This window comes from Oncorhynchus clarkii, chromosome 22 (assembly GCF_045791955.1).
Source record: "Oncorhynchus clarkii lewisi isolate Uvic-CL-2024 chromosome 22, UVic_Ocla_1.0, whole genome shotgun sequence".
In the NCBI taxonomy this organism is placed as follows: Eukaryota; Metazoa; Chordata; class Actinopteri; order Salmoniformes; family Salmonidae; genus Oncorhynchus; species Oncorhynchus clarkii.
The window spans coordinates 15763068-15780933 of NC_092168.1; the positions used below are offsets into that span (position 1 = coordinate 15763068).

Below are 17866 nucleotides of genomic sequence, written 5' to 3' on the forward strand. Positions count from 1 at the left end.
TACCCCTTTGCCCGAGCAATCAAAACATTTGTAGTGTATTAAATAAAGGCTAGAGAGGTTCAGTAAAGCTAGAATATATTATAAATGTTCTCGATACGCAAATAGGATGTTTTCGAAGATATCAAGTATTTTGTTAAACTTCCCTTGAGTCAATCCTGCAGTTTGAAAGTTTCAGAACATTCAGTTTGGTCAGGTTGTGAAAAATGTTGGCAGTAATCTGTATTGAAAGATCCGCCCGTATTTAGTCAGTTTTCTCAGGGGAATCAGCTGCTTGATGTTAAATCAACCACTTTTAGCTGAAAGCTTAGATCTGTACTCAAGTCTTTCCAATTATATGAAGTACTTTCCCATGAATTCAGATCCACAAAGGAATTCTTCAGCATTAAAGATAAATGACAGACTCAAAGAAAGGTCTGTCACAGTCCTCAAATGACACAGTCTGGCCTTTGAGCTGGAGACTCAGATTGTGTTTGGACGTGACATTAATGCCAATTATCAACTGCATTGGCCTCATACCTGAACTAATGTACAGAAGAGTCCGCTGCCTCAGAATGTCGCCAAATATGAGTGTCAGATTCAGCTTGAACACAGGTTCTGTAGGTGGAAAGTTCAAGTTCCCCAGAAACACATGAGGTGTGTGAAAGACATTGCCTCAATAGTGAGAATCAGTGGATTGTCCCTCAGGTCTAATGCCAAACTATGTAAACCAGTAAACATGTTTGCATGCATCTCTTCATTTTATTTTGTGTAATGTCTAAGAGCTCCAGATTTGTCAATCCCAGGAAATCAAAGTCTTCACTGTGTGAAATTAAATTCAGTGATAAAACCCGATTCTGCAGCTTCTCAAAACAGCTGAACTGTTTTGCAAAAAGCATTTCTAGATTATTTCCCAATAAAATTTGATGTGTTATCCATGTAATTGTTGATTTTGGAAAAAGCAGAGATTGGGTCTATTTTGTGTCTGGCCTAATCTAATTTATTAAGGTATTTGAGACTATATAAAATTCCATTTAAAATGTGAAGTAGGATTTACCTTTTTAAATGCAAATATTTCAGCCCAATGCATGATTCAACACTGGACATTGCTACTTATAGTGGTATATTCCAAACTGATTTCCTTGATTGAAAGCAAAAACACTATATTACAGATATTCTCAATCTAATTCATTACTAGATAAACTCTAGGACTGTATTTTCTTAATGCCAGATAGGGGAAGGCGCAATAGTATTTCCTGGCTGAGCCCTAGTTTAAAAGTTGTCAGGTTCTGGAGACAAGACAGTGGCACCTTCTTCTATATGTGTTATTTGATAACTTAATGATTGTTAGGTTAATCAAAACAGAGACTTTCGTTGGTGTTCTAAGATCGAACGGTTTGATTGGTTTAGCGATTTTATCACTGGTGCCTCCACATATAGCTCTGTAAGTGACTTTATATTCGTTACTCTGCATAGTATCTCGGACAAATCATCTACACAGGGTTCACTAATGGAAACACTTTGTAACTGAGGTATGCCATGGAAAACATCTGGTTTCCGCCCAGGTAATGGATGTGTCACTGCAACCTTAAAGGTCTTCAATGATGTCACCATTGCCCTTGATTATAAGCAATATTGTGCCGCTATTTTTATTGACTTGGCCAAAGCTTTTGATACGGTAGACAATTCCATTCATGTGGGCCGGCTAAGGAGTACTGGTGTCTCTGAGGGGTCTTTGGCCTGGTTTGCTAACTACCTCTCTCAAAGAGTGCAGTGAATAAAGTCAGAAAATCTGCTGTCTCAGCCACTGCCTGTCACCAAGGGAATACCCCAAGGCTCAATCCTAGGCCCCACACTCTTAATCTACATCAACAACATAGCTCAGGCAGTAGGAAGCTCTCTCATCCATTTATATGCAGATGATAGGGTCGTATACTCAGCTGGCCCCTCCCCAGATTTTATGTTAAATGCTCTACATCAAAGTGTCCAACAAGCTTTCTCTACCCTTAACCTTGTTCTGAACACCTCCAAAACAAAGGTCATGGTAAAAAGAATGCCCCTCTCCCCACAGGTTTGATTACTACCTCCTGAGGGTTTAGAGCTTGTGGTAGTCACCTCATACAAGTACTTGGGAGTATGGCTAGACGGTACACTGTCCTCCTCTCAGCACATGTCAAAGCTGCAGGCTGAAGTTAAATCTAGACTTGGTTTCCTCTATTGTAATCGCTCCTCTTTCAACCCAGCTGCCAAACTAACCCTGATTCAGATGACCATCCTACCCATGCTAGATTACGGAGACAATTTATAGATTGGCAGGTAAGGGTGCTCTCAAGCGGCTAGATTTTCTTTACCATTCAGCCATCAGATTTGCCATCAATGCTCCTTATAGGACACATCACTGCACTATACTCCTCTGTAAACTGGTCATCTCTATACCGTAGCAAGACCCACTGGTTGATGCTTATTTATAAAACCCTCTTAGGCCTCACTCCCCCTATCTGAGATATCTACTGCAGCCCTCATCCTCCACTTACAACACCCGTTCTGCCAGTCACATTCTGTTAAAGGTCCCCAAAGCACACACATCCATGGGTGGCTCCTCTTTTCAGTTCGCTGCAGCTAGCGACTGGAACGAGCTGCAACAAACACTCAAACTGGACAGCTTTATCTCAATCTCTTCATTCAAAGACTCAATCATGGACAGTCTTTGTCGGCGCTCTTGGAATAAGAGCGCCGACAGAGATGGACGCCTCGCTTCGCGTTCCTAGGAAACTATGCAGTTTTTTGTTTTTTTACGTGTTATTTCTTACATTAGTACCCCAGGTCATCTTAGGTTTCATTACATACAGTCGAGAAGAACTACTGAATATAAGATCAGCGTCAACTCACCATCAGTACGACCAAGAATATGTTTTTCGCGACGCGGACCCTGTGTTCTGCCTTACAAACAGGACAACGGAGTGGATCCTATGCAGCGACCCAAAAAAACGCCTCCGAAAGAGAGGGAAACGAGGCGGTCTTCTGGTCAGACTCCGGAGACGGGCACACCGTGCACCACTCCCTAGCATTCTTCTTGCCAATGTCCAGTCTCTTGACAACAAGGTTGATGAAATCCGAGCAAGGGTAGCATTCCAGAGGGACATCAGAGACTGTAACGTCCTTTGCTTCACTGAAACATGGCTCACTGGAGAGACTCTATCCGAAGCGGTGCAGCCAACGGGTTTCTCCACGCATCGCGCTGACAGAAACAAACATCTTTCTGGTAAGAAGAGGGGCGGGGGCGTATGCCTCATGGCCAACGTGACATGGTGTGATGAAAGAAACATACAGGAACTCAAATCCTTCTGTTCACCTGATTTAGAATTCCTCACAATCAAATGTAGACCGCATTATCTACCAAGAGAATTCTCTTTGATTATAATCACAGCCGTATATACCCCCCCCCAAGCAGACACATCGATGGCTCTGAACAAACTTTATTTAACTCTCTGCAAACTGGAAACGATTTATCCGGAGGCTGCATTCATTGTAGCTGGGGATTTTAACAAGGCTAATCTGAAAACAAGACTCCCTAAATTTTATCAGCATATTGATTGCGCAACCAGGGGTGGAAAGACCTTGGATCATTGTTACTCTAACTTCCGCGACGCATATAAGGCCCTGCCCCGCCCCCCTTTCGGAAAAGCTGACCACGACTCCATTTTGTTGATCCCTGCCTACAGACAGAAACTAAAACAAGAGGCTCCCACGCTGAGGTCTGTCCAAGCTGGTCCGACCAAGCTGACTCCACACTCCAAGACTGCTTCCATCACGTGGACTGGGAGATGTTTCGTATTGCGTCAGATAACAACATTGACGAATACGCTGATTCGGTGTGCGAGTTCATTAGAACGTGCGTTGAAGATGTCGTTCCCATAGCAACGATTAAAACATTCCCTAACCAGAAACCGTGGATTGATGGCAGCATTCGTGTGAAACTGAAAGCGCGAACCACTGCTTTTAATCAGGGCAAGGTGTCTGGTTACATGACCGAATACAAACAGTGCAGCTATTCCCTAAGCAAGGCTATCAAACAAGCTAAGCGCCAGTACAGAGACAAAGTAGAATCTCAATTCAACGGCTCAGACACAAGAGGCATGTGGCAGGGTCTACAGTCAATCACGGACTACAGGAAGAAATCCAGCCCAGTCACGGACCAGGATGTCTTGCTCCCAGGCAGACTAAATAACTTTTTTGCCCGCTTTGAGGACAATACAGTGCCACTGACACGGCCTGCAACGAAAACATGCGGTCTCTCCTTCACTGCAGCCGAGGTGAGTAAGACATTTAAACGTGTTAACCCTCGCAAGGCTGCAGGCCCAGACGGCATCCCCAGCCGCGCCCTCAGAGCATGCGCAGACCAACTGGCCGGTGTGTTTACGGACATATTCAATCAATCCCTATACCAGTCTGCTGTTCCCACATGCTTCAAGAGGGCCACCATTGTTCCTGTTCCCAAGAAAGCTAAGGTAACTGAGCTAAACGACTACCGCCCCGTAGCACTCACATCCGTCATCATGAAGTGCTTTGAGAGACTAGTCAAGGACCATATCACCTCCACCCTACCTGACACCCTAGACCCACTCCAATTTGCTTACCGCCCAAATAGGTCCACAGACGATGCAATCTCAACCACACTGCACACTGCCCTAACCCATCTGGACAAGAGGAATACCTATGTGAGAATGCTGTTCATCGACTACAGCTCGGCATTCAACACCATAGTACCCTCCAAGCTCGTCATCAAGCTCGAGACCCTGGGTCTCGACCCCGCCCTGTGCAACTGGGTACTGGACTTCCTGACGGGCCGCCCCCAGGTGGTGAGGGAAGGCAACAACATCTCCTCCCCGCTGATCCTCAACACTGGGGCCCCACAAGGGTGCGTTCTGAGCCCTCTCCTGTACTCCCTGTTCACCCACGACTGCGTGGCCACGCACGCCTCCAACTCAATCATCAAGTTTGCGGACGACACAACAGTGGTAGGCTTGATTACCAACAACGACGAGACGGCCTACAGGGAGGAGGTGAGGGCCCTCAGAGTGTGGTGTCAGGAAAATAACCTCACACTCAACGTCAACAAAACTAAGGAGATGATTGTGGACTTCAGGAAACAGCAGAGGGAACACCCCCCTATCCACATCGATGGAACAGTAGTGGAGAGGGTAGCAAGTTTTAAGTTCCTCGGCATACACATCACAGACAAACTGAATTGGTCCACTCACACAGACAGCATCGTGAAGAAGGCGCAGCAGCGCCTCTTCAACCTCAGGAGGCTGAAGAAATTCGGCTTGTCACCAAAAGCACTCACAAACTTCTACAGATGCACAATCGAGAGCATCCTGGCGGGCTGTATCACCGCCTGGTATGGCAACTGCACCGCCCTCAACCGTAAGGCTCTCCAGAGGGTAGTGAGGTCTGCACAACGCATCACCGGGGGCAAACTACCTGCCCTCCAGGACACCTACACCACCCGATGTCACAGGAAGGCCATAAAGATCATCAAGGACATCAACCACCCGAGCCACTGCCTGTTCACCCCGCTATCATCCAGAAGGCGAGGTCAGTACAGGTGCATCAAAGCTGGGACCGAGAGACTGAAAAACAGCTTCTATCTCAAGGCCATCAGACTGTTAAACAGCCACCACTAACACTGAGTGGCTGCTGCCAACACACTGACACTGACTCAACTCCAGCCACTTTAATAATGGGAATTGATGGGAAATGATGTAAATATATCACTAGCCACTTTAAACAATGCTACCTTATATAATTACCCTACATTATTCATCTCATATGCATACGTATATACTGTACTCTATATCATCGACTGTATCCTTATGTAATACATGTATCACTAGCCACTTTAAACTATGCCACTTTGTTTACATACTCATCTCATTTGTACATACTGTACTCGATACCATCTACTGTATCTTGCCTATGCTGCTCTGTACCATCACTCATTCATATATCCTTATGTACATATTCTTTATCCCCTTACACTGTGTACAAGACAGTAGTTTTGGAATTGTTAGTTAGATTACTTGTTATTACTGCATTGTCGGAACTAGAAGCACAAGCATTTCGCTACACTCGCATTAACATCTGCTAACCATGTGTATGTGACAAATAAAATTTGATTTGATTTGATTTGATTCTTGTTGACAGTTGTGGCTGCTTTGTGTGATGCATTGTTGTCTCTACCTTCTTGCCCTTTGTGTAGTTGTCTGTGCCCAATAATGTTTTTACCATATTTGTCCTCCTACCACACTGTGTTGTCTTATAGGTCTCTCTTTATGTAGTGTTGTGTTGTCTCTCTTGTTGTGATGTGTGTTTTGTCCTACATTTATATTGTATTTATTTTGAATCCCAGGCCCCCGCCCCCTGCAGGAGGCCTTTTAACTTTTGGTAGGCCGTCATTGTAAATACGTTTTTGACGTTTTACTGACTTGCCTAGTTAAATAAATGAAATTCAATCTGGTACCATTGCTGATAGCCTATAACCAAATATGGTCAAATGACAACTTGACTACATCTCTGAATGTGTGAGGCCCAAAATGACAATCACACTACCCAAATGATAATTGGCTCATTCAAATACACCTTTTGCAGATTTGGAAGGCTCTAGCTATTGGTGGTTGAAAGTATTTGAGACAACCACTAATAGAAAGGTACTCCAGATCTTGAAACTGAGACAAAAAGCCCAGACACATGGAACTAGTTTGACCAAATTTCATGGATATGCAGAAGGTGTTTGATATTAGGGGGAAGTCGAAGAAGTAGATCCTTCCTCGTTGGCTGTGACATCTTGACAGGCAGCAGTGTACTGTTTTGCATGAGGACAGTTCCAGGCAGTCAAGTCTTCATCACTGTCAAAAAATGTAGCATTTAGGAAGCATCCATCCACTAACACTCTGAATCCACTGGAGCAGACACAGCCTTCATCTCTCCCAACGAGTCAAATCTATTCAGGTGATTGTCAGAAGTTTGGTTTTGGTTGAAATCTGTAAAACTTTGGTTTGATACAGTAACACCCTTGGGAGTGCTGCAAACAATAGTCTTAGCTTTTATGTCAGATGCCGCCATTGGTGACTAACTCCTCACAGCTTTTTGTTGTTCACCCTTCAGTTGAAAGGTACTCAAGGTTACAAAGTAATTATCGAATGGTTAGTTTGGTTCTGTAAATGAAAGTACAAAAGTCCCACAGTCAATTAGGAAATGAGGGCAGGGCTGCAATAACTTCTCTGATCATCACAGACTTGTAGTTGAGGTCTGTGTACATCTGAGGAGCAGTACCCTATTTGTACAGTACCGTCCCACTGTAGACAGTTGTATGAATGGATAAGGGGGGTGGATACATACATTACCAGGTCTGTGATACCACATGGAAGATGTCTTTGTTAAAACAGCTTTGGAAGTGTTTTTAAACCCGTCTTAAAAGAGAAATTCTGTATATTTGTATCACCTTTAAAAAAATGTTTTTAAAAGAAAGACCATTCACATGAAGCATATGTTTGGATGTGATAGATGTCAGAAGATAAGTCTCACTAAAGGATCTGCAGTTTGTCATGAAATATATATTTTATTAAAACTCTTGATAGACCACTTCAAATGTTCACCTTTATTTCATTTCCGGGTACATTTACACATCAAAAGATCAGGTGGGTAGGTACCTTCTTTAAGACAACACACTAGCAACTAGCCTCTGTGTAAAAGACAAAGAGAACAACTAAGGTGCGGTGCAATGTGGAGTGTTCGTCACAGATATATATACTGAGTATACCTAACATTATGAACACCTGCTCTTTCCATGACTTAGACTAACCAGGTAAAAGCTATGATCCCTTATTGATGTCCCTTGTTAGATCCACTTCAATCAGTGTAGATGAAGGGGAGGAGACAGGTTAAAGAAGGATTTTTTTTTTGTTTTAAACCTTGAGACAATTGATTTTGTATGTGTGCCATTCAGAACGTGAATGGGCAAGACAAAAGATTTAAGTGCCTTTGAACCCGATATGTTAGTAGGTGCCTGGTGCACCGGGTTGTGTCAAGAACTGCACTGCTGCTGGGTTTTTCACACAACAGTTTCCCGTGTGTATCAAGAATGTGTGTACCACCCAAAGGACATCCAGCACACATGGCCACTGTGGGAAGCATTGGAGTCAACATGGACCAGCATCTACACCTTGTAGTCCCTGCTACGACAAATTGAAGCTGTTCTGAAGACAAAAGGGGGTGCAACTTAATATTAGGAAGGGGTTCTTCATGTTTGGTATAGTCTGTATTTAGTCTATTCATCTATGTAAATGTTAAAAAATATGCGCCAAAACATGAATTACACTAATGGATACAAAGACAGTACATTCATAAATATGGTTCAAATGTACTGTCTAATAATTTAAAACTAAATGAATGTTCAGTACAACACTTGTATTAGTCAGGAAGACTTGTAATGTATTTTTGTTGTTGCTTTAACATACAAATGATAAAATATGAGCCATGTGTAAAATATCCTGGAGGGGTCCATTTAAAACTCAATATAATGTCTTAATGCTGGTGTGTGTGTGTGTCATGAGTCCTACGACATGGACTAATAAATTAGTTTAGGTTGACTGGTTTGCAAATATAAATATTGAAAAAGTTATTGTAGTTCTGACAGGAGTGACTAGACAGAAACCTTTTCATAGTGAACAGTTTCCTCTGTCTCTCACCACTCAACAAATCTCACAATACCTCGCCTCAGTCACTACCACACTGCAACCCTGCTGGCCTTCACGAGGTATACACTGCAGGTATACACGGACTTCATTCAGGATCTGAGATGGCTTCCTACCCCTGAAGATTGTGGTTTCTTTTGTTGTTATGAAGTAAAGCTTCACAGAAACCTCTCCCATGTTGAGAATACCTCACTTTTTAAAATGGCAGGACCCTGTAACGCACAATTTCAGCCTGTTAAGGTCAGTGTGTGTGTGTGTGGTGTGATTGAGTGGGAAGGATGTAGGTACGGTATTGCACCCAGGTCGCTGCATGCTGCTGTCAGAGTCCCGCGGCCTGTCCGTGCTCACATCTGGGTGATCTTGCCCTTTTCTCCATTGTTGCCATTCTCGTCGCACTCGAAGCCTCCATTTTCCAGGGCGTACTTCTGCTTATCCTTAGGTGCCTCAGCATCCCCCTCTGCTCCCTCGCTGTCTAACTCAGATGAACCTGCTCCACACATCCTCTTATACATCCGGTAAGCTGTAGGAAGCAGAACCACTCCTGTTACACCTACTGTGTGCCTTTACAGCCACAAATTCTCAATCTAAATAAGCACTGAAAAGCATCAATAATATAGTCTGAGAGAAGTTAATGATCAGACTGGCACCCGGGCAATCAATCATTAGCTAGAATGACAAATAACTGTTGGGAATATAGATAACACACGGTAGAAAATACCAGACCATAGGCCTACTATACATTGATAAGTCGACCACAAAACCATTCAAAACTTTTGATAGCATATCAATATTGACATTAGCTCTTCAACAGCGGTATAAGCTGACCCACCTCCAACAGACATGACAGCCACCACCAGTTGGAAGATGCTGTAGATGAGCGGGAAGGCGAACATGACCTCCAGGTCTTCAGGGGAGAACGACAGCTGGACGATGGTGCTGCACAACTGGGAGTTCTGGAAGCCTGTCTCCAGGGCGATGGTACGACACCTTAAACACAATCGAAGGGCTTGTTAACTACAGTAGGTTCCATGGAGCGACGAAGGGCTCCGCTTGACTGGCGTGCTTATGAAGAACCTTCTGCTCTGTTAAAATGCACTGGATGGTTTTCATTGTAGCGTCTGTGGGAGTACCTTGCACATCTGGTCCTGTAGTGTTTACATGAACTTGAATGTTAAGGCATTTCCAGAGAGGAGACAAAAGGAATAACTCATTCAGGTTATTCAAGTATAATTCAGGTAGGCGTTATCAACACCTTTTACTGCAATGGTAACTTGGATTTTATCAGCTAGGTACAATATTAAGACTGGACTATCATGAATCATATAATATTGCAGTAGTACCTGTGCCAGGGTTGTCCTACAAAGCGGGCCATGAAGAAGCCCAGGGTGAAGCCTACGAAGGGGTAGATGGCTCCGATGATCCAGAGAGAGGGAGAGATGGTCCAGGAGGACTGGTACAGCACCCCACCAACCACCGCAATTATGATGATGAGGAGGAGGCCAACTATGGAACCCACCTGCAAACACACATTTTACAGACTTGATTTGAATCCACAAATCGCATGCACACTATTGAACCCGGAATAACAACCTAGAAGTGTATAGTGTAGCAGTAGTGTGGAACAAAACCAGCTGTGTGCAGTGCGAGGAGTTTAATCTTACCTTGAGGATCTTTTTGGCTATTTCGGGCCACTTGTTTTTGACGTAGATTCCCAGGGCGACAGGGATGAGGAGGGACACCAAAGTGATACCTGGAGACGAAGATATACAATCTGTCATCATCTTCCCAACTGCCTCTGGAAGCAATGTCAGCACCAGAACTGTTTGTCGGGAGCTTCATGAAAGGGGTTTCCGTGGCCGATCAACATGTGCAATGCCAAGCGTCGGCTGGAGCGGTGTAAAGCTCGCCGCCATTGGCCTCTGGAGCGGTGTAAAGCTCGCCGCCATTGGCCTCTGGAGCGGTGTAAAGCTCGCCGCCATTGGCCTCTGGAGCGGTGTAAAGCTCGCCGCCATTGGCCTCTGGAGCGGTGTAAAACACGCTCTCACGCTTCACCATCTGGCAGTCCGATTTGGGTTTGGCGGATGCCAGGAGACTACCTGCCCAATGCATTATGCCAACTGTAAAGTTTGGTGGAGGAGGAATAATGTTTTTCATGGTTTGGGCTAGGCCCCTTACTTCCAGTGAAGAGAAATCTTAATGCTACAGCATACAATGACATTCTAGACAAATCTGTGCTTCCAACTTTGTTGCAACAGTTTGGGGAAGGTCCTTTCCTGTTTCAGCATGACATTGCCACTGTGCACAAAGTGAGGTCCATTGAGAAAAGGTTTGTCGAGATCGGAGTAGAAGAACTTGACTGGCCTGCACAGAGCCCTGACCTTCAACCCCATCAAAAACCTTTGGAATGAATTGGAACGCCGACTGCGGGCCAGGCCTAATTGCCCAACCTCACTAATGTTCTGGTGGCTGAATGGATGTAAGTCCCCACAGCAATGTTCCAACATCTAGTGGGATGCCTTCCCAGAAGAGTGGGGGCTGTTATAGCAGCAAAGGGGGGGACCAACTCCATATTAATGCCAATGATTTTGGAAAGAGATGTTTGACGAGCAGGTGTCCACATACTTTTGGTCATGTCGTGTACGTAAGCTGCTATAAGGATCCAAATGTTTTAGCATTTCTAACAGTGTTCTAACACATAGAAATACAATCTATATGTGGAAATCTATACAACTGATATGTTCCTGTGCTGCTAGATGGAATCTAAAGAGTGCTGTACAAAAGCATTCCCACCAATACATTGTGTAGATGGTACATCAATGCATATGCCCCTGTATGGAATGGTTTATTTTAGTATTTGGTAGCTACCTATGCTTTGGTAGGGGATCTGGATGGTGTCAGCAGAGGTCCAGACAGACGTGTAGATGAGCAGACACAGAGGCATCATCCCCAGGGCCAGGACAGAGGAGCAGGCTGTCATGCTGATACTAGGGCGGGGAAAACACACAACATTAGTACGCTGGATCACGATAGAAACACACTCGCATAAAAGTACTCAAAAACATAGTACCAAAGGCAAAACTTGAAAGTAGGCTAAATCATCAAACAAATAACATGTACTCATAGGGGGGGAAATGTGGTATCTAGAACCTAAAAGGGTTCTCCGGCTGTCCCCATAGGAGATCTCTTAAGAACCCTTTTCTGTTCCAGGTAGAACCGTTTTCGGTTCTATTCCACAGAGGGTTCTACATGGAACCCAAAAGTGTTCTACCCGGAATCCAAAATAGTTATCCTACGAGGACAGCCGGAGAACTCTTTTGGAACCATTTCCCCCCCCCATTCTTCTTCATCTAAGAGTGTTACTGCTTCCAGTCAGTCTCACCTGAGGTCCATGTCTCCATCCAGCCAGTAGGCAATGATATTAGAGCTGGAGCCACCGGGACAGCAGCCCATGATGATGATGACGACGGCCTGCACGGGCAGCACGTTGAAGGCCAGCGACAGGGCGAAGGCGGTGAAGGGCATGATGCCGAACTGGCACAAGAAGCCGATAAAAATTCCCCATGGCCTCTTGATGTGTCCCCACAGCTTTCCGGCCTCCACGGTGCAGCCCATGGAGAACATGACCATGGCCAGCATGACGGTCAGCACGATGCTGAGAACTAGGCTCAGGTTCTCGTTGTAGTTGCTGGGAGCCACCAGGCACGACGTGCCCGAGCATATCGTGGCGTTGGTGTGGCAGGTGGCCAACGCCACGGCAGCCGTTGTCATTGGTGTGTTCATAGTGGAGAAAGGGGACTAAAAAAATAAATCTAAAAAGGAACCCAATAGAAGAATTCCAGAGTGCGGGGGGGTGGAGAGAAGTCGTCTGTCCTGTGGCGTTGCGTTCTTTTAAGACTCCTTCGGCTCTCCTCCCTCCTGTATCCACGGTGACGAGGGCTGCACTGAGACCATACACCTCTCCCCTCCAGGCCTTTAAGACCTACCTAAAAAAATATATATAATAATAATTAACTTGTGCCTAACGTTTATGAGGTCAGTGTCCAAAGCGAATGCAGAAAAAGACAGTCATTGATTAAACTTACAATAAACGTAAATTGCACCATCTTACTTTTTTTTTTTATCACTCAGCTCTTAAATTTTATTGTCCTCTTCCAATCACAGCCATGCAACATCATCATCCTGGTACCGCCACCAAAGGAGCGATGATGCCTACCTGTACGTGTTGAGCGCGGGCACAAGGTCCTGTCTGGTGTGCGTCACCTCTCCCCAGTGGGACTGTAAAAGAGTAGGACTGGAAAAAGTCCCTGGGTGTTGGACCCACTATGGGGAAAAAAAAAGAAGCTAGACAGTGACAGTGTCTGTCACTGAAAGACACAAAAATGACATAGTATAAGCCTCGTACCCATTTAGCTGTTAGAGGAAGACAAGGACCCAAAAAGTACCTGAGGTATTCACGCTTCTATCGTTTGGAGAAAGAAAATGAGACATCGTGAAATTCATACCCTGGAAAATAATAATATAATATCAACCAAGTAGATGGATAGATATGTCAACAAAAAAACATGGAAATAATGTGTTACAGCACAAAAACTGTGACAACGTATGTGTGCCTCACATTTCACTATATAATCAGTCGTATTACTGTGCCTCAAATGTATCACAAACCATCTGATTATATTGTAGGTCTGTAACAAGGTTGTTCTTCTTACGCAACTATCCAGTTGATATTACATGAATGTAACCGTATTCTTCCCTGAGATGAGACCTTGGTTCAGTCGTACTCCAGAACTGACCACTTTCCCCACAAAACACAAGAGTTTCTGCTTACCTTAGTCCTTCTTGCCCCATTAATTCTGTCATTCATTAAATGCTAGGGGAAATGTTTAACAAAGTCTCCACCAGTAGCTTACTATAAAGGACCATTTAGGTCCATATTTCTACAACAACCAACACAAAATGTTTCCTTTTATAGTTTTTATTACAAAATTAAAACAATACATATTCCCATCACCATACAGTGCATTCAGAAAGTATTCAGACCCCTTCCCTTTTCCACATTTTTTATTATTCTTATATTATATATATTATATATATTATTCTAAAATCAATTAAATAAAAACATTTCATCATCAATCTACACAGAATGACAAAGTTAATTTTTTTTTGCAAACAATGACAAACAGAAATACCTTATTTACATAACTAATTAGACCCTTTGCTATTATACTCGAAATTGAGCTCAGGTGCATCCCGTTTCCACTGATCATCCTTGAGATGTTTCTACAACTTGATTGGAGTCCACCTGTGGTCAATTCAATTGGACATGATTTGGAAAGGCACACAGCTGTGTGTAAGGTCCCACAGTTGACAGTGCATGTCAGAGCAAAAACCAAACCATGAGGTCAAAGAAATTGTCCGTAGAGCTCTGAAACAGGATTGTGTCGAGGCACAGATTTGGAGAAGGTTACCAAACAATTTCTGAACACAGTGGCCTCCATTATTCTTAAATGGTAAAAGTTTGGAACCACCAACTCTCCCCAGAGCTGGCCGCCCGGGAAAACTGAGCAATTGGGGGAAAAGGGCCTTGGTCAAGGAGCTTACCAAGAACCCGATGGTCACTCTGACAGAGCTCCAGAAATACAGGTGTGCTAAACTTGTAGCGTCATACCCAAAAAGAATCGAGGCTGCAATCGCTGCCAAAGGGGTTTCAAAGTACTGGGTCTGAAAACCTAAGTAAATGTGAGTTACATTTTTTTATTTGTAATACATTTTAAAACATTTCTAAAAACCTGTTTTTGCTTTGTCATTATGGGGTATTGTGTGTAGATTGAGGTAAAAAAAAAACTGAATCGATAGAATAAGTCTAACGTAACAAAATGTGGAAAAAGTCAAGGGGTCTGAAAACTTTCAGAATTCACGGTATATACAGAAATAGCAGTCTGACTATAGTAAACAATGTACACAAACACTAAAGGTGAAGCGGCTCTATTGGGAAACTGTCTTCAGGTCAGCTTTTAGTTCGTCTCTGTTCCCAAGGTGAAAGTTCCCGTAGAGTCACAGTACCGTGTCCATAAGAAAGCACTTACAGGGAGTGGATCAGATCTTAGATCAGCTGTCTGCTTTGTTATAATGGTTTAGGGGTTAGACTCGAAACACTGTAGCAGCACACGAACCAAGTATATGTCCACAATAGGCTACTGTATCAGTGGTGCGAGTGTTCATAGATTGGAATCATCTCATACTTCCTCAAACAAGTTATCAGCTGTGCTCCAGAGTGTGCAGTCAAAGAGAAGAGGTGGTTAACTGGTCTCAGATCAGCTTTGACAAGTGTCTCCCAGCTGAATGCTCCCGGTCACATGGGCAATGAAACAACGGAGCAGGTATATCCCCGAAAAATGGAGAGAACTGTCGATTAGGAGAAAGAGAGAGAGAGAGATCAGTATATAACTGCTTCAAATTTTTGAAGACATCCAAACATATTTGCATGTATAGAATTGGCAAGGCCTGCTATACACAACAGAGTAATGAAGTGAGAAAGTAGGTTTGCCTACCTGTGAAGAATGACAGTTAACATACTAGGGTATGTGTATGTACAGTTTACGAGCCATTATAACGGGGCCCTTCCGTGTTAGTAAATTAGCGCATTAGTGTGCTGGTATCTGTAGAGTAGCACCTCAGTGGGTCTGTTATCAGTTAGTTACTGGTGTGAGATATTCTTCCGACACTCAACCTCTATGGAATGTGCAGCCGGACGAAACCCCCAAGGCCTTGCCCGAGAGTGTGAGTGATAGTCAGTCAATCTCTCACACACACAGTGTCACTCCTGCACACGGTCATTCCCCTCCCTCCAATTTCAATGACAGTGTGCAGTCAGGGCCATGTGTGTGTGTGTGTGTGCCCAACCATACGTGTGTGTCACTGCCACCATTATCTTGTCTTATCTGATCACTGATAGCCATCTGACCCAATTAGATAGGTAGGTTTTATTTACACAAATGCATGTGTGCACTTTCACAGTTTGCAATAAAGATGACTGAACTGCACTGCAGCTTACATAAGATAACATGTAAGCTGCACTGTGACATAATCCAGTCTGTCCTTTCCTGTCACCTAAAGAATTAGGAAGACAGGTTAGTCAAACTACAGCACTAAACGATGGCACACTTTCTGGTATACAGTGAAGGCAACAGAGATTTTACAGTACAATATCACCGTACTGTATGGTGTGGTTGGCATGACGATGGAACTGAAGCATATCGTTCCATTATCGAAAAGGATGAACAAGAAATATCTGAGATGATGGCGTACAAAACATTAAGAACACCTTCCTAATATTGAATACTGTACTGTCTTTGTATCCATTGATGTAATTCATGTTTTGTTGCATTTTTTTATACTTACATAGACTATTCATCTAAATACAGACTATACCAAACATGAAGAACCCCTTCCTAATATTGAGTTGCACCCCCTTTTGTCTTCAGAACAGCTTCAAATTTGTCGTAGCAGGGACTACAAGGTGTAGATGCTGGTCCATGTTGACTCCAATGCTTCCCACAGTGGTCATGTGTGCTGGATGTCCTTTGAGTGGTACACACATTCTTGATACACACGGGAAACTGTTGAGCTTGAAAAACCCTTCAGCATTCAAAAGGCACTTAAATATTTTGTCTTGTCCACTCACCCTCTGAATGGCACACATACAAAATCCATGTCTCAATTGTCTCAAGGCTTAAAAGCGCTTCTTTAACCTGTCTCCTCTTCATCTACACTGTTTGAAGTGGATTTAACAAGTGACATCAATAAGGGATCATAGCTTTCACCTGGATTCACCTGGTCAGTCTATGTCATGGAATGTTTTGTACACTCAGTGTACATTTTGTATGTAAGCAGTCAGCATGCAGCCACACTTTCTTCCTGTAGACGACGACAATTCCATCTGTGACGACCTTGGTCTAGTCATGTGATTGCTACAATGACATGAGTGAAATGAGTGAGAGAGGGTGTGTCAGTCGGTCTTTTTTCAAATAAGTGAGACTGACTAACTCCATGGCCTTGAATATTGAGCAATAGTAATGGCTTCTTTTTGTAAGCACTAACTCCGCCATGGCTTGTTAAGCCTATGGGGAAAGGAATGGGGGTTTTGGAGGGTTTTCTGATAAATGCAGAAAATACAAAAAGGTATTAGGAGATCATAAATGCATCATAATTCCCCAAAAGTGACGTTAGCTGATAAAGATTATCTGATAAAAAAATTACGTATAAGACATATGTATTTTTTTAATCAGATAATGTTCATCAGCTAACGTCACTTTTTGGGAATTTTTAAGCATTTATGTAATCAAAACAAGCACATAAATGCTCCATAATTCCTAAAGGTCATTAACTCACAGAACAAAACATCTCCTAAACCTGTGTTAACCTTACTTTCGGTATTTATCTCAAAACCCCACTCTTTCCCCATTCATTTCCGTCATAGCAATGGCCGTACGAACCAGAGGTAACACATTGTTTAGGACTATAAAGGCGATCTCTATAACGATGTGTGTGTAATTCTGACATCACATTGACATTCTGACATGGCAAGTTCACAGTGACAAGCCATCAGTCTAAAAAGAGAGATATATATGGTGCACAATTTACTGAAAATAGTAGGGTGTGTGGGTGACTCACCTGACCAGGAAGGGCTGTGGGAAGCATCTAACAGTTTGTGTTATGGCGTCCTGAAGTTGCAGCAGGTTAGTCAACAGCACCCCCTGGCGGCACTTATCGATCTTGGTCACCACAATCTGCGTCACACACCATGACAAAGATGCCTCATTAACAAGTTCTGATAGGCTATACGATCATGAATGAATAAACAGGTTCTCATTGTGTCCTAGTCTAAATCAGACACTGTGTTCCCAATTCCCAAGCAAAACAAATGGTTCTGAGGAACAATAGCGAACGCTTTTTGCTCATCTTCTGGGTGGTTTAGGATGCTGCAAGTGGCAGGGGCTAGGCCTGGATTTTATTTGCAATATGACGAGTGCATCCATTCATTCCATGTAAGTACATCAATGGGATCATTTTAATCTGACACCAGTCCTTTAGTCTGTTGTGGCTCCACAAGGTGGATATAAGCTTTATTTAAG

General features: G+C 43.5%; 2 protein-coding genes and 1 pseudogene across 7 annotated transcripts in view; all 3 read right to left on the reverse strand.

The window, feature by feature from the left end:
- Positions 1-68: 68 nt before the first annotated feature.
- On the reverse strand, positions 69-8909 carry LOC139380078 (toll-like receptor 13; annotated as a pseudogene).
- On the reverse strand, positions 8073-12513 carry LOC139380473 (solute carrier family 10 member 2). Its single transcript, XM_071123164.1, has 6 exons — positions 12112-12513; positions 11598-11716; positions 10394-10482; positions 10073-10248; positions 9562-9719; positions 8073-9252 (listed from the first exon to the last, which is right to left on the reverse strand). Exons 1-6 carry the CDS (start codon positions 12510-12512, stop codon positions 9077-9079), a joined length of 1119 nt encoding a protein of 372 aa, XP_070979265.1. The 5' UTR covers position 12513; the 3' UTR covers positions 8073-9076.
- Positions 12514-12593: 80 nt separating this feature from the next.
- LOC139380474 (GTP binding protein 8) overlaps positions 12594-17866 on the reverse strand; it is a 21612-nt gene continuing 16339 nt past the window's right edge. Inside the window, exons 6-8 of one of the 6 annotated variants that reach the window (XM_071123168.1) lie at positions 17406-17521; positions 12946-13052; positions 12594-12715 (exon numbers count right to left, since the gene is read on the reverse strand). In XM_071123168.1, the coding sequence (XP_070979269.1) occupies positions 12989-13052; positions 17406-17521 (180 nt within the window). In that variant the 3' untranslated portion in view covers positions 12594-12715; positions 12946-12988. Of the gene's footprint in view, positions 12716-12945; positions 13053-13626; positions 15138-16037; positions 16703-17405; positions 17522-17866 lie in introns of those variants that run through there. The other 5 variants (XR_011628440.1, XM_071123166.1, XM_071123167.1 and 2 more) reach the window with 5 other exon arrangements.